This window comes from Artemia franciscana, chromosome 10 (genome assembly GCF_032884065.1).
Source record: "Artemia franciscana chromosome 10, ASM3288406v1, whole genome shotgun sequence".
NCBI classification, from domain to species: Eukaryota; Metazoa; Arthropoda; class Branchiopoda; order Anostraca; family Artemiidae; genus Artemia; species Artemia franciscana.
In genome coordinates this window covers 3,333,131-3,357,464 of record NC_088872.1, presented here as the reverse complement: position 1 = coordinate 3,357,464, position 24,334 = coordinate 3,333,131, and the positions used below count along the sequence as shown (strand labels likewise).

The following is a 24,334-nucleotide window of genomic DNA, read 5'->3' as shown; positions in this document are numbered from 1 at the left end:
GCATTAAATTGACCATGAAGCAAATAGTTTTTATGATATAAAAAAAAGACAAAAATTTTAGCCAATGTTGGAAAAAGCGTCAAAAAGTTCAAAAAAGGCGGTAATGAAAATTTGAAAAGAGAAGCAAGCATTAGGATTATTCAGCAAGTTTCAAGTAAAACTGACCTATTACTAACATCAGATTAAAAAGATTACAGATGAATAGATTTGTTTCATTGAAACAAGTCCAAAGTAAAAATAGCGGTAAGAACTGCATGATCATATTTAAACCCTTATTGAAAAATACGAAAATAATCACCAAAAACACTCAATCATAGCAATATCTGGGCGAGGATTAAACCTATCATTTTACAAAAAAAGATCCTTTGTCGCCAATTCAAATACAACGATAAAAAAACGTAAACAGATTAACCTTTCAAAACAGACTTTCATCAATTATTGATACCCCTCACTCTCTTAAACGAAACCATTAAAAAAAAGTATATCAAATTTCTCACCGTCTGGTATCACCAAGGAATAGTATTGGATTACCATCTTTCTTCCATTCAATAATTGGCTTAGAACTGCCTTCCGCTAAGCATTCCAACAATGCAGGCACGTCACGACTGGCCAAGGTATCTTTGGGTTCAACGGCAAAAAATAATTCCGAAAATAACCCCTTCGGGGCATGGGATTCTAGAATGATAAAATAATAGTTAAGTAGTCAAAGAGCCTATCGCATAAAAAAATGTCAGCATAAAAAAAATGACCATAAAAATAAAGAAAAAAATACAAAACAAAAACAAAACAAAAAAATAAAGATCAGCATAAAAAAAATGTATCGTATACCCTTTAGTCTAGACTGGGAAAAAAAATACTTAGGCAATTCTTCGAACTCAACATTGAAAGGCCCCTTACGCCCCCTCCCACTTACAAAAAAAATCCTAAAAGTTTTAAATACCAGTTTCAATTGTATTTTCAGTGAATCGCCAGGGTTTTATTGTAATTAAACAAATATAAAAAAAGGACGAGTCAGTTTATTTGAAATAGTTTGCATATATATATATATATATATATATATATATATATATATATATATATATATATATATATATATATATATATATATATATATATATATATATATATATATATATATACAATAAACAGCAAAACAATAATTTTTGTTCGTGTTAAGTTTTAAATTCCCTCCTTACTTCAATCAAAAAAATTGTGTTTTTATTAAAACTAAATTTTTAAAAAACAAGTTTTTTCAACTGAAATAAAGGAACAAAATTAAAACTTAAAACGAACAGAAATTATCCTGTATATGAAAAGGGTTTCCACATCCTTCATACCTTACTCTTTACGCTAGAGCTCTTTAGCACTTTAAAGACCCTTCTGTTACATGATTCCTTCTTGAAGAATTCGGACAAAAAGTCAAACTTTCCAATAAGGAGCGAGGTACAGAGGAGAGGGCAATCCTCCTCATATACGGAATAATATTTGTCCGTTTTAAGATATAATTTTACTCCCCGCTTTCCGTTGAAAAAACTTGTTTTTATTTAATCGCTGATCGTGTTTTTTTTAATAATGCCGGGAAATCCAGCTCCCCTCCATGAGAAATTCCTTCCTTCCACAGAAAATTCGTTCAAGTAAACTTCCTCCCACGTAAAATATCCGCCCACCTCCGAAAAACCTCGTCCACCTCGAGGATCTTTAGTCCAAATATACCGAGAATTAGCTTAGGAGAATTGCCCTCTCCAAACCTTTTCTGGTTTCCGTCACTCTAAAAAACCGACATATCTGTTATGATGACAGCCTCGGTTAGGGGTGCGCACAAAAATTCACTTCGAGATTCAGAAGGTGAATTAGTCAACAAAGAGTAATAACTTTAAAATAACTAAAAAATAACATGAATATTAAACAGTAATCGAATTTCTTTACCACAAAATACAGATATTAACAACAATGCTCACAGTCGATAACCTGTAAGGGACTAAACACAATACAACAACAACAAAAATTCAATTAAAGTAAGGTGACAAGAAGGAAAAAGAAAATAAAATGTCAAATGTCAAAACGAGCTTGAATTACTCAGCTTCGGACAACCAAACTACATAAAAAAATCGAAAGCTTCACACACACTGCAAGACACCCCCCCCCCCCGTTAAAAAGAGAATATTCAGCTCTTGTTACCTCCTTTCCCTGTTTATATATATATATATATATATATATATATATATATATATATATATATATATATATATATATATATATATATATATATATATATATATATATATATATATATATATATATATATATATATATAAATCCCCTCCCGTCTGTCTCATTTCATTTCCAAGTTATCGGTTTATTCATAAAGAGGTGAATTCTAAAAAGGAGAGAAGCCGCAATAAAAGTATGATTAAATCATAGTTTTTAACGCACATAGCTCCTACGAGCCGTAGAAAATACCAAAACTAAAAGGGTGGGAGGCAGTTTGTCAGAGAAATGGCAGGAATGATAAGTTTTATTGGCGCAGTAGTTACCATAAATTGTTTTAACGAGCACAAAACCTGCATAATTTTGCAATATGGTGAAACCACTTAGAAACTATGTTGCATTGAAATTAGATATTCATCACTAAATAGTACTATATCAAATTTTGAGCCGATGTCAGGGGAATTACGCTTAATCTGTGGAGGGGATGCCTACTTCATCTCTGTGTGGGCCTGCATATGAATATAAACTTTTAGTTTAAACTCGAAACATTTCTACGATAGTAGAGTGTGTTCATCCCCTCAATATTCATATTGCACAAGCAATCTAAAAACATTCTTCCAAAAAAGAAGAAATTGGGGAATAATCGATATCAGTTAGTGTCACTTGGCCCCAAATACAAACTCGTGTTTTAAAAGGTAAAGAAATATTTGTTATGCAAATCAACGAAGTATCTAGAGGGATTGCAGGGGTATTTTGAGTCCGAGTATGCTGTCAAAATCGGGTAGAAGCTTTTTTAAACAAAGCATCCTATCCGTAAGTCTAAACCCGAAGGCAGAAGAACTGGAGATCATATGAATAATGTTGAAACATTATCATGGTTGCAGCAGGGCCTCCAACCTAGTAAAGAGCAAACCACAGCCCATAGTAACCAAAAGTTAAACAACGCGTTTTGAAAAAAAATGCCAGGTGAAAAAAAATCATTATCTGACACCGACACAGGAATGGTAACTATTATTTCAGTTCGTTTAAAAAAAAAACTTTATTGCGAAAAGAAATTGACGGTGATTTGGACAACAAGTCTGTAACTCCTCGAGAATAGCGTCAGATCAAAATGAAAAGTGTAACATTAGATTCAGCACGGTGGAGTACCTTGTGGAGGGAAATTACAGCCCCCTCCTTGAATAGTAAGGAAAATCACTTTTTTTGCATTGGTAGCACTGATCTATCTCCCGTTTTTTTTCTTTCTTTTTTTTTCTAGGAGACCTAGAGGGCTACCAGAACATCACAGAGAGATACTTCATGGCTCATTCAAAAGCTATTTCTCATATCTAAGTGCTTATTTATAAATTCTGCCATCTGCAAGTGCCATATGGCATTAAAATGACACTTTTTGTGCCATTTCTAAAGGGGTGGGGCCAGCGGGCTACCAAGACATCGTAAACAGATTTTTTATAGCTAATATAAAAGATGTTGCTCATACCTATCTTTTCCCTATAAAATTCACCATCTCCAAGTGCCAAATGTCACTAAAAATGACAAAAAAACACAGAACTTTTTAAAAATGTTTAATGGCTCATTTGAAAGCTATTGTCCATATCTATGTGCTTTTTATTAGTTCTGACATCCGTAAGTACGATACAGCACTAAAACCAGCACTTTTGGCACCACTTCTTAAGTGGAAGAGCTTGGCTCTTCCACTGCTCATACCTACCTTTTCCCTATAAAATTCACCATCTCCAAGTGCCAAATGTCACTAAAAATGGCAAAAAAAAATCCAGAAATTTTTAGAAAGATGTTTAATGGCTCATTTGAAAGCTATTGTCCATATCTATGTGCTTTTTATCAGTTCTGACATCCGTAAGTACGATACAGCACTAAAACCAGCACTTTTGGCACCACTTCTTAAGTGGAAGAGCTTGGCTCTTCCACTGCTCATACCTACCTTTTCCCTATAAAATTCACCATCTCCAAGTGCCAAATGTCACTAAAAATGGCAAAAAAATCCAGAAATTTTTAGAAAGATGTTTAATGGCTCATTTGAAAGCTATTGTCCATATCTATGTGCTTTTTATCAGTTCTGACATCCGTAAGTACGATACAGCACTAAAACCAGCACTTTTGGCACCACTTCTTAAGTGGAAGAGCTTGGCTCTTCCACTGCTCATACCTACCTTTTCCCTATAAAATTCACCATCTCCAAGTGCCAAATGTCACTAAAAATGGCAAAAAAATCCAGAAATTTTTAGAAAGATGTTTAATGGCTCATTTGAAAGCTATTGTCCATATCTATGTGCTTTTTATCAGTTCTGACATCCGTAAGTACGATACAGCACTAAAACCAGCACTTTTGGCACCACTTCTTAAGTGGAAGAGCTTGGCTCTTCCACTGCTCATACCTACCTTTTCCCTATAAATTCACCATCTCCCAGTGCCAAATGTCACTAAAAATGGCAAAAAAATCCAGAAATTTTTAGAAAGATGTTTAATGGCTCATTTGAAAGCTATTGTCCATATCTATGTGCTTTTTATCAGTTCTGACATCCGTAAGTACGATACAGCACTAAAACCAGCACTTTTGGCACCACTTCTTAAGTGGAAGAGCTTGGCTCTTCCACTGCTCATACCTACCTTTTCCCTATAAAATTCACCATCTCCAAGTGCCAAATGTCACTAAAAATGGCAAAAAAATCCAGAAATTTTTAGAAAGATGTTTAATGGCTCATTTGAAAGCTATTGTCCATATCTATGTGCTTTTTATCAGTTCTGACATCCGTAAGTACGATACAGCACTAAAATCAGCACTTTTGGCGCCACTTCTTAAGTGGAAGAGCTTGGAAGTATAAAACGGTACCATTGTAATAGTTATGGTCCAAAACCGTTAACTGGATATTTACAAGAACCCCTCCCGTATACTCCCCCTCCCAGCCCCCTTAGTAAGTCTCATTAGTCCGTTGGGAGAATTCACTATGTACTCTTTAACACAATCAGCCGACGTTGGGGCTCGTACAATGATTTTTAAAATATCAAATGTTCTTAAGAGGAAGAAATTCATAGAAGAACAAATAATTGAATCTCAAAGTTCCAAATGACTATTCCTTGACATACCCCCTCCCCTCTTCCTGTTCGCAAAAATTGAGCTTCGCCAAATGTAGCTTAATACTCTCACCCTTTATAATAAAGGCTTTTATACACTCATTGTTTTATAATAGTTAATTACAAATGTATTTGCTGAAGAAGGTCCAATAACTATGTTTTTTGGTGATGACATAGCTCTCCATAGTCTTTGGGGAAAAGGCTTCAAGTTACACAACTTGGTCATATAAGAACAAATAGATTGAATTCGATTACCAGTCGCCGTAGTTCGGTTACTAGCGCGTTAGGCTGAATCAGAATGGCAAGGGTTCAGTTCCGTAATCAGGCATTTTTATTTCAATCATGGTTTTCTGTTTTATATATGATTATTTTTCAACTAATTCACTATTTTTGTTAATTTTGTTTGAATTGTGAAATCTTCAATACACTATTTTTGGAACGAATTACGCCCAGGATCCCAACCCCTTGCCACTTAGGGGCTGGAGAAGTGTAGGCATATGGTTCTGAAACCACTCAAAGTTGCATATTCAAAGAACAATTACTTATTGTTGTATTTATTTATTCATATTATTTCGTTTTTACTATTTAATAGGCAGGAGAAAACTATTTGTAATGTATATAGAGAAATCACAGCAGTAAGAACCTATCAACATTTTTTTTTTCTATATTTTTCTGGTCGTCAGCTTACGTACACAAATTTTGTTTTGGTTTTGAAAACCTTAAAATTCTTCTTTAGAAAAATAGTTACTCTTTCCTAAGTGTTGAGGTTACCCACCTTCAAAAATTGTGTACACCATTTTGTGTAGGATTTCTAGGCATTATTTGAAAAGCGATCAGAAATTAAATAAATGTTTGTCAACTAAAAGTAAAGAACGACATTAAAACTTAAAATGAACAGAAATTATTCCATATATGAGAGCGCTGCCCCCCTTGAAAAAAAACATCATTGCTGGGTTGCTTCTGCATTAAATTTAAATTAAAAAGGGTAAAAATAAATTTAAAAAACTAAGTTTTTATAGGTAAGTAAAGATCAAAATTATTGCTTCACAGTCTATCTAAAATGTATCAATAAAGCTAGTACAAATAAATCAAATAACAATATTTCCCTATGTCTGTAGGATTATAGATAAATAGGGCTTTACTGAAAACACAAAACAATAAAGGCACAGTAAAAGCAAATTGATTAAGGCCACTTTTTGCAGTATACAAATAAAGCATTTTTTTAGTAATGCTAAAGTGTATTTCTTACAATTTTTAAGCCCTTTAAAAGTGACCAAAAAATTGGAGCGCAACTAGACCCCCTCCCCCACCCCTTTTTACCCGAAAATCATCCGATAAAAATTGTGAGATAGCCATTTTGACCCCCCCCCCCAGAGCTCCAGGGGAAAGGTCTTTAAGTTATAAAATTCACCCATTGTTTACGCATAGTATTTGTTATTTGGATGTATGAAAACATTTTCAGGTGGGGGGTTTCCAGGGAGTCAACTGGCCAGGGAAGATTATACACTGTGGGAATTTGCCAGAATTCTTATAGGTTACAAAATTCTTTTTATAAGTCTAGCATTCTTTTTTCTTTTTCTTTTTTTTGTCTCAATTTTACGCGGGGAGTGGTTAAGAGTAATCTGGCATTATTTAAAAAATGATCAGAAATTAAATAAACAAGTTTTTTCACCTGAAAGTAAGGAGCAACATAAAAACTTGAAACAAACAGAAAATAATACATATATGAAGGGATTGTTCCCTCTTCAACACCTCGCTCTTTATACAAAAGTCTGCATTTTGTCCCAATTCTAGTCCATATATTTTTTTTTTTTTCATTTTGTCCCGTACACTAAAGAATGACTCCTGAAACACGAGGGCCGTTCAATTAGAACAATGAGACGCTTTTTTAAAAGTACTAAAAAACTTTAACGTAAAGAGTGAGGTGTTGAGGAGGAGGCAACCCCCTTCATATACATTATAATTTCCGTTAGTTTAGATTTTTAATGTTGACCCTTACTTTCACTTGAAAAAACTTGTTTTTTTATATTTAATTTGCACATAAGGGAAGGGGGTTAAAGTATTTGGACGGTTTGACACTTTTGACAGCTTTGGCGTATAATAACCAAGGTAACTGGAGATAACTTCTTTCAAATGCGTAATAATTTATGTTCGTTTTAAGGTTTGATATTGCTCCTTACTTTCATTTGATTTTTTTTATTGAATTTCTGACCATATTTAAATAATACCGGGAAATCCGGCTCTCTCTCCGTGAAAAATTCCTGCACTTGTGTTGTATTGTACGCCACTCATTCAAGTCAAGTTTGCGATGTGTAAAACTCAAGAACAAACAGGTTTCTTCGTTACTTTAGAAACAAATTTGGGCTATATATTTGCACATTAGGGGGGGGGGGGGGTAAAGCAAAGCAAGTCTGCATGCAAAGTATTAGGTACAATTATTCTACATATTATGCAGTAAGAATTGTTCTCTGACTTCAAACTGTCTAAATACTCCCCCCGTCTTGTTTGCAAATATATAGCCCAAATTATATATTTCCCATCTATTCTTTCAGTTGTCTTTGTCTTGTCTCACGCTATACTGAAAGAAATGAACGAAGAAACCTGTTTGTTCTCGAGTTTTACAAAGCGTAAACTTGGGTGAATGGCGTATAATACACAACAAGCAAAATTCCTTCCCCCTAGGGAAAATAGAACTCAAATAAAATCCTCAAATTTGGAAAGCCTTATTTTCCACCGGGGGGGGGGGAATACAGAATAATTTTCGTCGTTTAAAATTTTAATGTTGCTTTTTGATTTCATTTGAAAAAATAAATTACTTAATGTAGTTTCGCTTTTAATAGCGTCGCCAATTTAAACTGTAGGGATTAATTTTCCCCCGGTCATTAACATTCCATGGAAGTACAAAGGTTGAAAGATCTTATTCTAGTTCTAGGGTGTATATGATAAATGCCATGGCGTTTTGCAAACAAAAAGAAAATAAGCAAAAATAAAAACTTCTCCGTCATCAGACACACATATTTAAAAAAGTGTTCTGAAACGTGTTATGGAATAGCTTATCTTATGTGCAAAATATATAAAAGATAAACTTCTTAGTCGTCATCAGTCTCCGCTTAAGTTCGCATCATTATAAGACTTTATTTCTGGTTGTCTTTAATTTTGATTAATAAGAAAATTCAAAAAAATAATGTTTTTCAAAGAAAAGTAAATAGCTATAATAATCCAAAAAGAGCTGACACAAAGTCAAACAATTTTTCAAACTTAAAACCACCAAAAATCACCATTAATAAATAAATGATACCCGAAACAAACGGAAATTACAACAACAAGAGCCAAGAGCTCATATGGTATGAGCTCTAACAAAATTCCAAGAATCGATAGATTTATTTAAAAGGAAAATCAGAGGCTTAGGCTAATGCCGGTCGGGATTTAGAATAAGAGCTCTGAGTCACGATGTTCTTCTAAATATCAAAATTCATTAAGATCCGACCACCTACTCGTAAGTTATAAATACCTCATTTTTCTAAGTTTTCCTCTCTCTTTAGCCCCCCAGATTGTCGAATCTGGTTTATCAAGTAAATTTGTCCTGCTCCCTGACACGCCTACCAATTTTCATCGTCCTAGCACGTCCAGAAGCACCAAACTCGCCAAATCACTGAACCCCTTCCCCCAACTCCCCCAAAGTGAGCGAATCCAGTACGGTTACATCAATCACGTATCTAGGACATTTGCTTATTCTATCCACCAAGCTTCATCCCGATTGCTCCACTCTAAGCGTTTTCCAAGATATCCGATTTCCCCCTCCAACTCCCCCCAATGTCAATAGATCTTGTCGGGATTTGAAATAAGAGCTCTGATACATGAATTCCTTCTAAATATCACATTTCATTAAGATCCGGTCACCCGTTCTTAAGTTAAAAATACCTCAATTTTTCCAATTTTTGCAAATTAACACCCCCCAGCTCCTCCAAAGAGAACGGATTCGTTCCAATTATGTCAATCACGTATCTAGAACTTTTGCTTATTCTTCCCATCAAGTTCCATCCCGATTTCTCCACTCTAAGCGTTTTCCAAGATTTATATTTCCCTCCTCCACCCCCTATGTCTCCGGATCCAATTTGAGTCAAAAACGGAGCATCTGAGACATAAGATCCTTCTATATATATCAAGTTTCATTAAGATCCGATTCGTAAGATAAAAATACCCCAATTTTCACGTTTTCCAAGAATTCCGGTTTCCCCCTATAACCCCTCCCCCCCCCAATGTCACAGGATCTGGTCGGGATTCAAAATAAGAGCTTTAAAGCACAAGATCCTTCTAAATATCAAATTTCATTAAAATCTGGTCACCCGTTCGTAAGTTACAAATACCTCATTTTTCCGAATTAACTACCCCCCCCCCCCAGCTCCACCAAAGAGAGCAGATCCAATCCGTTTGTTCAAAAAATAATACTAGAAAATCCTGCACCCCCTTCGTGAAAATTCTCTCCTCTCATTAAAAATTCCTCCATGAAAAGATCCTCTCACGTAACCTCCTCCCCGCTACCCACCCCAACGCGAAAAAGTTCCCCCGAAAACATATGCACACTTCAAGATCAACAATTACTATAAGTAAACAATGGTCAAAGTTTGTAACTTGCAGCCCCTCCCTCGGGGACTGGGGGGATGAAGTCAATCCCAAAGAAATGATTATTAGGTTTTCGACTAAGCAGAACAGAATGGCTATCTCAAAATTTTTATTCGGTGACTTTGGGGAAAAATGTGCGTGGGAGGGGGCCTAGGTTCCCTCCAATTTTTTGGTCACATAAAAAGGGCACTAAAACTTTTAATTTTCGTCAAAATGAGTCCTCTCACGACATTCGAGGACAACTGGGTTAATACAATCACCCCTGAAAACATGAATAAAAATAAAATAAATAAATAAAAACGCATCCGTGATCTGTCTTGCAGCAAAAAAAATACAAAATTCCAAATTTTTGTTGATAGAAGCTTAAAATTTCAATAGTACGGTTATCTGATACGCTGAATATTATTCTGTGATTTTCGTTAATATTCTATGACTTTTGGGGGGTGTTTCCCCCTATTTTCTAAAATAAGACAAATTTTCTCAGGCTCGTAACTTTTGATAGGTAAGATTAAACTTGATGAAAGTTGTATATTTAAAATCAGCATTAAAATACAATTCTTTTGATGTATCTATTGGTATCAAAACTCCGTTTTTTAGAGTTCCGGTTACTATTGAGCCGGGTCACTCCTTCCTACAGTTCGTTACCACGAACTGTTTGATTATGTGATTGTCTTCTGGCAAAAAATATGAAATTCCACATTTTTGTAGATAGGAGCTTGAAATTTTTGCTATAGGGTTCTCTGATACACCGAGTACGATAGTGTAATTTTCGTTAAGTTTCTATGACTTTTAGGGGGTGTTTCCCCTATTTTCCAAAATAAGGCAAATTTACTCAGGCTCGTAACTTTTGATGACAAAGAGTAAATGTAATGAAACTTATATATTTAGAATCAGCATGAAAATTTCATGCTGATTAGAATCAGCATGAAAATGCATCTTTTAGCATCAAAATTTCATTTTTTAGAGTTTCGTTTACTATTGAGCCGGGTCGCTCCTTACTACAGTTCGTTAGCACGATACTGTTTGACTAATGGTTCAATGTGATCACCCCTGGTAAAATAAAAATTTTAAAACTAAATACACGTTGGCCAACCGTTAATCTCAGGAAAACGTCGAAAATCCGTAATTTTTGATGTTGGGATTTGAAAGACCTGGTATAGCATCCTGTAAATCTAGAATTTTTTTTTTTTTTTATTATCTTGGACCCCTCCCAATTCTCAAATATCATACAAATTTTCATATCATTTCATCTTTGTATGGGTATATTTGAACTGCCCTAAAAGCAGTTGTTCATTTAGCAGGAATCCTTAGATTGTTAAAAAACTTCCTTTTATGAAGGTTCCAGTATCTATCAGAAAAGAGTTGCTCCTTGCTTACCACTCATAACCATGGACCATTTAAAACTGTCAAGCAAGATTTTTTTCAGATCAGATTGGCATTAGACGGCTGTGAATAAACAGAACCTTTAATCAGCAGACTGCATGGGCCAGATACATTTTTCAAACAGATTGTGGTAAAAAAAACTGCAAGTAAGGAGCGACTTCGCCTAATAGTAACAGAAACTATGAAAATGGAATTTTGATAACAATTAACACATCAAACATCATGCAATGGCATAATTTCGCCAAAATACTGGGGCAGGAGGTAAACCTGGAGTCCAAAATCAAGTGAAAATTAGTGAAAACTGAAAAATAAACCATATCATACCAGAAAGGCAAAAATATACAGTAGAAAACTGGCCCGTTTCTGTGGATGCTTGATTTATGCAAGCTTATCTTAGTTTTGACAAGATTTTTGAAGAAACTAAATTTCAATGGGGGAACAAACTAGAATCAGGGGACGAACTAGGGACTGGGAAGGGCAGTTGACCCACCTCCCGCCCCATAACAAATTACGCACCTGTATTAATGCAAATTCCAAATATATGAAACTCATAAAGTTTAATGTTACACGTTAAAAGCTAGGAGCCTGAGAAAATGGGCCTGATTTTCGAAAAAGGGCAGAATTCCCAAAAAGTTAGGCGATTTTAATAAAAATCCAACCATCAGATTCAGCATATCAGAGAGCATTGCTGTAGAAGTTTCAAGATCCTATATATAAAATGTGGAATTTTTCATTTTTATCAAACAAAAGATCATGGATACGTGTTAATTTTTTTTTCTAGGGGTAACTCTATATATCCAGTGGTCCTTGAAGATCGGGAGAGGAGACATTCGAACGGAAATCAAAAGTTCTAGTGCCCTTTTAAAGTTACCCAAAAGATTGGAGCTCCTTTTTTTTCTGCTCCTTTTCCCCAAGGATATCCGATCCTTATTTTCAGACAGCCATTTGATTCAGAATAGTTGAGAAGTCCAATAAACATACCTTTGGAGTTGATGTAGCTCCCAAGGCCCCTGGGGAAAGAGTAGCTCATACATAGTATAGGTAATAAAAAATAAAGTCCTCATATGGGTTTTTAAGGCCAATTTTGGAGAAAAAGGCTTGATGACGAGATGCTGAACACTAGGTAATTTATTAAGAACAAGTTCTACTAAGTTATCCACAAGGAGAAAAGAGAAGAGATAAGATATCTGTAATAAGGATGAGGGATTGTTAAATAAAATTACGAAGAATAGTTGAAAATTTCTTGGAGAGCAGCCAAAGTGATAGTGTTATACAGTATAGAATGCCAAAAGACCTTACATATATTCAGGAACCATAGCTTAGTGCTGTATCAAATTAGCAGCAGTAGTAGAACAAATATTTTACTATATGAAAGTAACATGCATACCTTGAATACTTGACAATGACTGTCCCAGTGAAGCCAGAATGAGAAAAAGATAGCTCAAGGAACACATATCCAACTTATTTTCTTTTTACTCTGAAAACTTTTTATGCACTCTCTGGACCCACAACACTAGTTCTAATACACTCCAAGGAATTGCTTTTCATTAAAGAATGATGCTACAGGAAACAACAGCTGTAAGAAGTTTATGCCATATCCAACAGTTTGGTCCCTAAAAAACATTCAAAAATTAATACTTTTATCTCCTTAGACCTATCATAATTTGGGGATAGCTCACAAAGTGGTATTGACTAATCAACTGATAGTTTTAAGCAAAAAAAAACAATAAATATTCACTAAATAGCCTTCCATTACACCTCCAAGCAGGACAGATTTTGGCCTGATGAGTCTTTAAAAATAAAACAATCAAGTAAAGAAAAAAAATGTTAAAAATGCACTTGACTGGCTAAAAATAAAAATGTTTGATGTGTTTATTTCAGCTTCTGGTGGATGATTAAATAGCCTCACAGTCATATTTCTACTGATTAACTGACTATATCTTATCTAGTGTCTTCTTAAATGTGTCAATAGATGGTGCAATAATGAATAAGAATTAATTCTGCTCCAAGTTTATCCAATCTGACTCCAAATGAGCCATTGTATTTTTTTGTTCTGAGATTACACTGGCTATGCATGACTCCAACCAAAACTAAAGAAACAAAACAAATAATTAAGAAAAAGACAAAATTGGTAGAAGATGAATTTCTGCCAGTGAAGAAAATGAAAAGGGAAAGCAGATTTTTCAACAAAGACTTCCATTAAACTGTCCTCAGTAATCAAAAAAAGAAAGAAGGAAAGGAGTATATAATAGAAAAAACTTAAACTTTTGAAATAAATTGCTTTGAATCAGAAAAGTAATTGAAAAAAAAACAACAAATGATGGATTATTCAAAAATTGGGTTGGGTATTATTTCTTTCCCCATCAAACAGTTTGTGGTAACGAACTGTAATAAGGAGCGACCCAGCTCAATAGTAACCGAAACTTTAAAAAACGAATTTTTATAACAATAGTTACATCAAAATAATTGCATTTTAATGCTAATTTTAAATATACAAGTTTCATCAAGTTTAGACTTACCCATCAAAAGTTACGAGCTTGAGAAAATTTGCCTTATTTTAGAAAATAGGGGGAAACACCCCCTAAAAGTCATAAAATCTTAACGAAAATGGCACCATCAGATTTAGTGTATCAGACCACCCTACAGTAGAAGTTTCACTGTAGTAAGGAGCGACCCAGCTCAATAGTAACCGAAACTCTAAAAAAACAGATTTTTTATAACAATAGTTACAAAAAAAGAATCGCATTTTAATGCTAATTTTAATATATAAGTTTCATCAAGTTTAGACTTACCCATCAAAAGTTAAGAGCTTGAGAAAATTTGCCTTATTTTAGAACATAGGGGGGAAACCCCCTAAAAGTCATATTGTCTTAACGAAAACCGCACCATCAGATTTAGCATATCAGAGAGCCCTACAGTAGAAGTTTCAAGCTCTTATCTACATAATGTGGAATTTTTTATTTTTTGCCAGAAGCCAGATCATGGATGCATGTTTATTTGTGTTTTTTTTTTTTTTTTCCAGGGTGATCACATCAATTCAGTGGTACTAGAATGTTGCAAAAGGGCTCATTCTGATGGAAATTGAAGGTTCTAGTGCCCTTTTTATGTGACCAAAAAACTGGAGAGCACCCAGGCCCCCTCTCATGCCCATTTTTCCCCCAAAGTCACCAGATGAAGATTTTGAGATAGCCATTCTGTTCAACCAAGTCAAAAACCTAATATCTATGTCTTTGAGGACGACTTAATCCCCCAGAGTCCCTGGGGGAGGGACTGCAAGTTACAAACTTTGACCATTGTTTACATATGGTAATGGTTACTAAGAGGTGTACAGACATTTTCAGGGGGAATTTTCAACAGTAGGATGGGAGTGGGTTGGGGTTACGTGGGAGGATCTTTCCATGGAGGAATTTATCATGAGGGAAGAAAATTTCCATGAAGGGGGAACAGGATTTTCTAGCATTATTTCAAAAAAAAAACAATGAGAAAATAAAAATAAAATTACCTGGGAGTAACTAGCAGCATTAAAACTTAAAACGAACATAAAATATTACGCATAAAGGGTTTCGTCTCCTTTACAGTACCTTGCTCTTTACACTTAAGTATTTTTAGTAATTTCAACTATTTATTCCATGGCCTTTGTGATTCAGGGGTGATTTTTAAAGATTTGGGATAAAATTCAAGCTTTAGTGTAAAGAGCGAGGTATTGACAAGGGGGCAGACCCCCTCATATAAGTCATAAAAATACATCAATATAAAAGTTCGTTACATAAGTTAATTTGTAAGGTACATATGTTTATTATTAATAAAAACGTTCGTACAAAAAAAGAAACAATCTAGTTGCATTTCTAGGTAACCAAAAATTAGAGGGCAGCTAAGCCTTCTCCTTCACCCTTTTTTTTATCAAAACCATCCAATCAAAACTATGAGAAATAATATGCAAATTGTGTTTTAATTATTCATGTGCAGTGAGCCAAAATTAAAACATGCATTCATTCAAAAACGTTCAGAAATTAAATATAAAAAAAGTTTTTTTAACTGCAAGTAAGGAGCAACATTAAAACTTTAAACAAACAGATATTACTCTATATATGAAAAAGATACACTTGAGTCCTGGCAGTACCACTTATTATATCATTCCTAAAAGCTCTTCACTTTACTTGATCCCTGCCCCTTGCCATGCAAATATAGGCTACAGTCCATCATATAGACTAGGCTATATTCCTTGTATTTTACCATATGTAATTCTTTCTTCAAAAACTTGTGATATATATGCACATTAAGGAGGGGCGGGCGTTTAAAATAAAGTGATGTGCTTTTATGAATCATATGAGTAATGTAGGATTTTTAGTTGTTGTTGTTTTCAGAATCCTATAGGCTAGTGTGTCCTTTTGAGTAGGTGTAACTGTTCACAAATATGCAATCAACTCATCCAATAATTGAATACAACAAGTTAGAACAACAAGACCTATATTTAATGCAGGATTCCTCAAAGGAAGGTCTAATGAAGATCAGAGTGATTGAACATATGTTGGCCTGCTTATTCTCCCTTTGAATGCAGCTCAGCAAATTTTTTTGGCAATTACTTCAGAAGTTTGACAATTTCAAACATTCAGAATCTTTGGCCATAACATCAACAATGAGTAAGGAAGGGGTGGACATAGGAGCTTATAAGACATGTTTTGGGATGTGCAATTATATAGCCCAAGTCATATATTTCCAATGTATGCTGCCATCTGTTAATTTTGTTTTTCTGATTCTTGTTTTGTCACATTTGTTTGAATTTACAGGTAGCCAACAAAGGTTGAAACATCTTACCTTAATAGCCTTAATTCATGTGAGAGCTTGAAGGTCTTCTGGACCTGTAGTGCTCTTGAGTTGATGACCCCCAGTCAAACCTCCACTGCTTCTTCTCTTACTCCTTGTCAAGTTGATGTTTGAAAGGCTAGATGGAAGGAGTACTGAAAGTAGAGTCCTTCAATTCATTCTACTGGTTAATTACTCTTCTTGAAAAATACATTTCATGGATCCTTGATCTGGAACTTAATTTTGGTAGCTTGTTGAATGTCTTCTTGTGAGATGATGGCTGGTACTGTGGATGCCCTTTAAGACGGAGGAGTATTCCTTTTGGAGTACACAAGTCAGCATCATATCACTATGCATGCATCTGTAGACAAAGGTAGGATGCTTAAGCTGCTTAAGATGTTCCTCATACAAAGCTGATTTTAGGCTTTTTGTGCACTTTGTTGCTTGCCTCTGGACATCTTGCCAGTAAGAAGGACCAGCCAGGCACATGCTAAAATCAAGATGGGGTCTAACAAGAGCCTTAAAAGGTTTTATGAATATTTGCCTCTTGGCAACTGATAATCTTTTTTAATAGGCCAAAGATGGAGTTTGCTTGGGAGACAACATATTGAACATGGCTGTGGAACCTCATCCCTCTTTAATGATCAGATCAAGGTCCTTTTCTTCTTCTCTTTTCATTAGATGGTTTCTTATATTGTGATCAGATTTAAAGTTGAACAGGCAGCCATGGGGTTATTAGGTCCAAGGTACAAAACATAGCATTTGCTTGTATTCAAATGGAGAAGCCAGTCTTGAGTCAAATTGTGTAGCCTGTCTGGACTGTGTTGGAATTTATGTGGGATAGTAATGCCAAACAACTTGGTGTTATTAACAAACAAATACGGGTTGTTATCCACATGACTGGAAATATCATTGATATAAATCAGGAAAAGGGTTGGCCTAATACAGTATATCCTCATCAAAGTAGATTGGCTGGCTACCTGTCTCATAAATGGACTTTATGCTTGTAATTAGTGAGGAAATTCATTAGCCAGGCTATCAGGGACTGTTTGAAACCAGCAGCAGATAATTTTGACAGCAGTCAACTATGGGCACTTTGTCAAAGGCCTTAGAAAATTCTAGCAGCAGTAGGTCAACTGGATGTCCTTGGTCAATGAGGTTTGTAATTATTTCATAAGATTCCAACAAGTTTGTTTTGATTGATTTTCTTGGCTGGAATCCATGCTGCTAGGGTGACAAGATCTTGTTTGTGGTTAAATGTGTGAACAATGAATTTTCAACTATTTGTTCAGGCATCTTAACCATAACTAAGGATAGGCTAATTGGTCAATAAATCTCAGGCTTAGTGGAGCACCTTTTTTGAATAGGCTACCTGAGTTATGTTAAAAACTTTCCAGTCTGTTGAGAGCTCTCTAGTGGTAAGTGATGTCTGGAAGATTCTTGTGAGGGGATCTGCTATCACTTCTGCAATTTCTTTTATTACCCTGTGATGTATAATATCAGGTCCTGGTGACTTGTTAGCATTTGTGATATATGGACCAGCAACCCCCCTCCCCCCCTTCAGAACTCAAAACCAAATCTCTCATTCATTCACTTTAGAAGGTTTCAAAATAAGAATCTCTTATACATATAAAGATTTTAAAGTGTAAATTCATTATCTCATAGGATTTGTGCTTTTTTGGCACAAGTTTTATAGCAAGCAAAAAATGATACTTTTTACCTTTGGTACAAATCTTACTGCAAGCAAAAAATGATACTTTTTTGACTACCAAAATTAGATTCAAACTTTTGAATAAAGCCAATTAGAAACCAGATTTCTATTTCTGGTCTGGTCAACAAACTGGAGGTGAAAACCCTTGTTGAAATAAATCTTTGCAAGGAGGTTAGGCCATATGTTGTATAATCAAAAAAAGAGTTGTGTTGCAACATTTCTGAGGTCAGTCTACCCAGTGCTTAATTTAGAAATCCGGGTTGATTCAGGATATATAAGGTGAACCAAAAGTTAGGAGTGTAATTCAGTTTTTTATACTCAGTCTTTGATGCACATTATACTGCTATCTTTCATTGAAGTCATTTTACCTGAAGTTGTATATGAAGTAAGAAAATAAAACTATTGTCAATAATTGTGTTTGTCTTTGAGTCAAGGTACCAGGTACAGTTCCTATTGTCTACTGGATCGTTCCCAAGGGAATCTGCCCAACTCGGGAGACCTGAATGTCATGATAATGATTTTGTCTTCATGGTTATAGAAATTTGTCAATAGAACCCTCTCACTCCATGTCCCTTAACTATAAAGCTCCCATGTCACAATCCAACTTAACTTTATAAGAAACACTACAACCTAATAACTTTATAAGAAACCCCCCCCCCATAACACATTCAGCTTGAGACAAGTTGAAAAACAAGAGATAAACATTGGGGGATTACATGGGAAATATATAATTTTGGCTATATAATTGCATATTTGAGGGGATTAGGGATAAAGTATAGCAGAGCTGCATGCAAAATGTGATAGCTACAATTAGCCTTCTGTATAGCCTATTCTGAAATAAGAAGTGTTTCCCAAACATGTTTCATTCTTAATACCCCTTAATCTAGACTTTTACTATGAAAAACAGCTGATTCAGAATTTGGTAAATTTTAGTAAACCATCTTATCTCTGGTAAATGTTTAGTTTAGAGCACTTGGAAATGTTAATTCTAGATGCATATCCATTTATACTTGACCCTCCACCTCCATGGGGTACACTAAGAATGGGTAAAGTGGGCCTGCTTACAGGTAACATTACTATAGAGTGAAGTGTAATAGTCCATGAGCTCTGTATTAGTCCATGGGCAGTGTATTGGTCCATGGGCAGCAGGGCAAGGTCTGTATTCTATATTTATTTAATAAGCCTCATTTGAGTTTTTTTTAGTTTTATCACCCTTTGTTGAATAAACATAGAATACAGACCTTGTCCCACTGGTGCAAGCATTTTAGTGTCATTGGATGGGGATTTTAGAAAACTGAAAGATGGATGCACTTCTCTAATAATGACAAAGAAACAATATACAATCATCAGAATATGGGGTAAAATTCTAGTTAATTGACTTCTTGATATCTCAGCAACAGTTTAGATTAGGGAAATGAGACTTTCAGGGATGAATCTACAGACTAAAGTATGTCCTGGGAAGGTATTTTGAAGCAACTACCTCTACTCCTTCTCCCTCTAGAGGGCCCTGACCCATAAAATATGTGTGCTATAAGAGGTTTTAAAGATATTACCTTAAAAATTACCTTAAATCGCATTTGCCAGCGAGATAAGGTGGTAGATCCTCCTGTAGTTCTCGCTGGTGGTGAGTGATGTAATTATGTTGGCTTAGCTTCCCAGTCCAGCCTCCACTCGGCCCTCTCCCAGTCCCTGTCGACTCCAGCCTTGAAGGAGTGGGGTGTCTCAGCTTGGATGGTAGACTCGGATAGGCTATTCCAGAGGGGGACCACCCGAATGGAAAAGAAACCACGTCGTTCCCTTCTCCGACATCCAGGCAGGTGAAGCTTAAGACTGTGACCTCTTTAATTGTTAGCCAAAGAGGGGGTGAAGATCTGGTTCAGGTGACCGGATTTGAAAATTTTGCGTGCCATGATCACATCTCCTCTATATCTTTGATAGGTGAGGGTTGGAAGTCTCAGAGATCCTAGGCGATCCTGGTAAGGGACATTATTTAAGCCACGGACCAGTTTGGTTGCTCTCCATTGGACACTTTCAAGGGCTCTTGTGTCCATTTTATTTTGGGGAAAGGCCAAAGTCAAGCCAAACTCAAGGTGGGGACGGACAAGGGATTTATAAAGTTTTATAACCACACATGACTTTCTGGTTACAAAAGAGCGCTTAATGAGTCCGAGAGCTCGATTAGCTTTTGCAACCTGAGCCTGAGTGTGGCTGTGGAATTTTAAATCTGTGTCCACAATGACGCCTAAGTCTCTTTCCTCGGCAACTGCTTCCAACTGATCACACCCTATATGGTAGGGATGGTGGGGGTTATTGTGCCCTAAGTGCAGTACCTTGCATTTTGTTGCATTGAATTGTAGGGCCCAAGTTGATGACCAAGAGGATAGCCTGTCAAGGTCCAGCTGAATGCAGGCTCTTTCTTCTTCAGTTTCAGCAGGCCCAATGAGCTTACAGTCGTCAGCATATAATGTTAAAAGGTTGCATAGATAAGTTGTACAGTCGTTAATGTATATGCTGAACAACGTTGGCCCAAGGATGGTTCCCTGTGGGACGCCGCTTATAACCGGGGAAGTGGAGGAGAAAACTGGATCGCCATTATCAGTGTAGATCATGACACGTTGAGATCTGCCAGTTAGGAATGCTCCAATCCAATCAATCACATCCTCATGCACCTGATAAGCTCTAAGCTTCAGCAACAGGTATGAGTGTTCAACTTTGTCAAAGGCTTTGGCTTGGTCGAGTAAGATAATGTCTACCGGTTTACCCATATCCAAAATTTTAGTTGCATGATCATATGACTGAATAAAGTTGGTGTCGATTGACCTGCCCCTGCGAAATCCATGTTGTCTATCGCTAATAAGTGTATTTTCTTCTAAATAATTTATAAGAGCATGGTTAATGATACCTTCCATGATCTTGCAAATGGCTGAGGTTAGGCTTATTGGTCGATAATTTCCTGGGTTATCCTTGTCACCTTTCTTAAAAATTGGTATAATATTTGCTGTTCTCCAATCATTTGGTACTGACTTTTTGGCCAGGGACATGTTGAATATTCTGGAAAGGGGGAGGGAAATGTGAGCAGCAGATTCTATCAAAAGCCGAGGGTGGAGATTATCAGGTCCAGCAGCTTTGTTGGAGTTTAAACTTCTTAGTATTTTAAATACATCTTCTTGAGTAATGATTACAGGGGACATTGGGTTGTGTACTGTTACAGGAGGTATGGTTGGGAGTGTAATGTCAGGTGGCTTAGAGGTGAAGTTTGTGCAAAAGCTGGCATTCATGCAATCAGCGATTTCTTTCGGGTCAGTAGTACTGGAGCCATCTGATTTTTTTAGCCTGTTGGTGCGTCGACGGGAAGGGTTGTTAGCTGTAACATAGCGCCAGAACTTTTTTGGGTTTTTCTTTGACTCATTTGCAATAGATTCTTCATGGTCTTGGATAACTTTTCTTGTCATGTTTCTCAGCTTGTTTCGGAGCATGGCGAATTTGTTGTGATGGTTGTCACACTTGCATTTTAGGTATTTATTCCATGCTCTATTTTTCTTTCTGATAATTTTCTTAATATTCCTGGGAAGGTATGGAAGAGTCTTTGGTTTATCTGACCAATAAACCTTTGTATGCTTCCTACATGCACCTAGTAAAGTAGACTTAAAACTATTCCAACTAGATTCAATGTCTGTCTCATCTGATAATCCCTCATCCCAATTTATATTAGCTAGTTCTTCACGGATTAAAGCATAATTGGTAAAAGTTCTCTTAAGTTTACCATCACGACTATGGTTGATATTAATGTCATTCATTATACATATGTGGTCACTTGCACCAATAGCTGGGAGGTAACAAGTGGAAGTAATCCTCTCAGGGTCATTTGTAATAAGGAGGTCAAGTAATGATGGTTGTTGTGAATGTCTAAATCACAACAATATTTGAGTAACAATTTGCATAATGTATATGCAAATACATTTCCTAAATTTTGAAGAATAAGAAAACATTGATATGGCTCAAAATTCTACTCAAATAACAGGAATTGTATTTTCAGAACTAAAGACAGAGAAAAAGCAACTAGTAACTGAAAATTAAGGTAAAATAATGTTTTGTCAAAATTTCAATACATATAGACCTGTCATGTAGGCAAATTTCAGAGCTCTCTAGAGGGAGAAGGAGTGGAAGTGGGTACTTGAGAATACCTTCCTGGGACATACCTTGGCCTGTAGACCCATCCCTGAAAGTCTCATTTTCCTAACCTAAAGCCTTTCTGAGATAGCAAGAAGTTAATTAACTAGAATTTTACCAAATCTGGCTATATGCAGTAATACGCACTTTAGAACAGTTGAAACAAAACTAAACATTTACCTTATCTCTTCATACCCTAGTTATGGGCTGCAAGCTTAAAACTAATTAGGCTATTTACATTAAACTAGGTTTACCTAATCAAATGAGGGCTGGATGCACGCTGTAGTATCCATGAGAGATGAAAATTTTATTTTTAGTATAAAACATCAACTTCATACTTTCAAATCATACAACAACCCTTGCCTCCCATTCATAAAAACAACTGAAGCTATTCGTTGGTTTCTTCCTAAAATGTTACAGTTTCTCGTTAAGGCTAGCTAATACGGTGTGAGTTTTCTTGACGTTCATTTGGAGAGATTCAACATCCAAACAAAAGCTGTTGGCTAGCATATATACCCAGCAATTATATTTCCACCGTCCAAAAAAAACTAATAGAAAACACTGTTAGAAAATTGTTTTGGCAAACTGAACGATTTTTGGAGAATCTGAAGCATAACGTTCGAAAACTAAATAACGCTACCAATGAAACGTTTAAGAAGAAGCAGGATTTATATAGTTATAACGTTAATAGAGAGTACAGAGCTACTAGTATTTCTTATCTTTAGCATATTCTTAGCACAGCTTTTTCCCTGTCTTGAAGTTCCCTTGGCCCAACGTCTTGAACTCTCTATTGATGTTAAAAGCATAAAAACTAACCATCCTGCTTCTTTTTAGACGTTGCGTTGGTTGCGCTGTTTATTTTTTGATTGTTGCCCTTGGAATTCTCGAGCAATGTTTCGACTTGTTAGACCAATTCTCTAATAATTTCAGTTAACAATTTTTGCTTGGATTGAAAAAGAAAGCTTTATATCTCTCTAAGAAGGAACATTTAGCTTTACCTAGAATCCCATTTTAGATACCGAAAATGTTTTTGGTGGGAGGACTTAAAAATGGTTTTTGGCTCCTAAGTAGGAGGAATAGTCGGAAAATGGGGGTTTGCCCCCAATGTTTACGCATTTAAGTAATGGGCTGCTGAACAAAATTATTTAGGGTACACTGTTCCCAAAATAAATTCCTTGCCTAAAATCCTGTTAGTAAGTTTATTTTGTTGATAGAAAATTGTACTTCTATTTCTATGTACTAATTTGTTTCTCAGAAATTTGTCAGTAAAAATAAAACTGCTAAACGAAGTCTTAGTACGGCTATTGAAAAATGAAAAGTGGAGGGGTGCTAGCTCACCTACTCATGAAGCACCTTGATTTTATGTGTTTTTTTTATAATTTCACATATTTTCTATAAGATTTACCCATTAACTTCCCTTTTTTACTTTTACCTCCTGGAAAATGGATTCTTAACATGTTCTTGGTATTTTTGTATTTTTCACGATACTCTAAAATGTTTGCATCTACAATATCACTTTGTATTGCTCACTTCATGGTCCTTCAAATAACTATTTCTTTATAATGAAAACAACCACTTCAAATAGGATAATCCGATGTTCCTATTCGCTAAGACTGGAAATAAGCAAAGGTGAAGAGGTGATGGTGGGTAACAAGAATACGGATCAAGTGGACAGCTTAACTTACGTAAAAAGTATTATTAGTAAAGACTGTGGGTGCAACGAAGATATTAACAGCCAAGGCTCAGGGTGTTTTTCCACAGTTTGAAAAAAAAAGTCTGGAGGAACAAGAGGATGTCTGCAAACCAAGATGAGAGCATTAGAAGCTGCAGTTATGACAGTGGTAAGATATAGTTGTTAACAGTGAGTTTTCTAAAAGCGAAGGAGGATTTGCTAGATATTTTCTATAGAAATGTCTACGGATTGTTTGGGTAACCGTCCGACTGAATGTATTTCAAATAGTAAACTGTACTGAGAAAAAGATTAAGATAGCTAGGACCCATTCTACAGATAACAGATTGGCAAAGATTTTTTTTGTCAGCTAGGGCCAAACAAAAAGCAGGTCGTCCATGAATGGGATGTGAGGATGTTGTAAGGAAAAATTTAAGCAAAATTTGAACTTCTTAGGAGGGTGTAAAGAGGGAGGATTTGGATATATTGAAAGGGAGGAGGAGTGTGCGTAGATGTATTGGCCTCAGGCGGCTTAGTGCTGCAGTGAGTTGTTAGCAGTAGTAGTATAGTACTAATAGCTTAAATACACTCATGTGATATACAGTACAAGGATAGGAACTTTACTAGCGCTATTCTATCAGCTAAATCAAAATGGTTGTTCATGATGTATAAAA

General features: G+C 35.7%; 1 protein-coding gene across 4 annotated transcripts in view; it reads right to left on the bottom strand.

Moving 5' to 3' along the window:
* The window catches only part of LOC136031662 (neogenin-like), a 159,492-nt gene extending 137,093 nt beyond the window's left edge, over nucleotides 1–22,399 (bottom strand). For all 4 annotated transcript variants that reach the window (XM_065711330.1, XM_065711334.1, XM_065711333.1 and 1 more), the window contains exons 1-3: nucleotides 22,246–22,399; nucleotides 12,695–12,920; nucleotides 498–675 (exon numbers count right to left, since the gene is read on the bottom strand). In XM_065711330.1, the coding sequence (XP_065567402.1) occupies nucleotides 498–675; nucleotides 12,695–12,761 (245 nt within the window). In that variant the 5' untranslated portion in view covers nucleotides 12,762–12,920; nucleotides 22,246–22,399. The remainder of the gene's footprint in view (nucleotides 1–497; nucleotides 676–12,694; nucleotides 12,921–22,245) is intronic.
* Nucleotides 22,400–24,334: the final 1,935 nt, after the last annotated feature.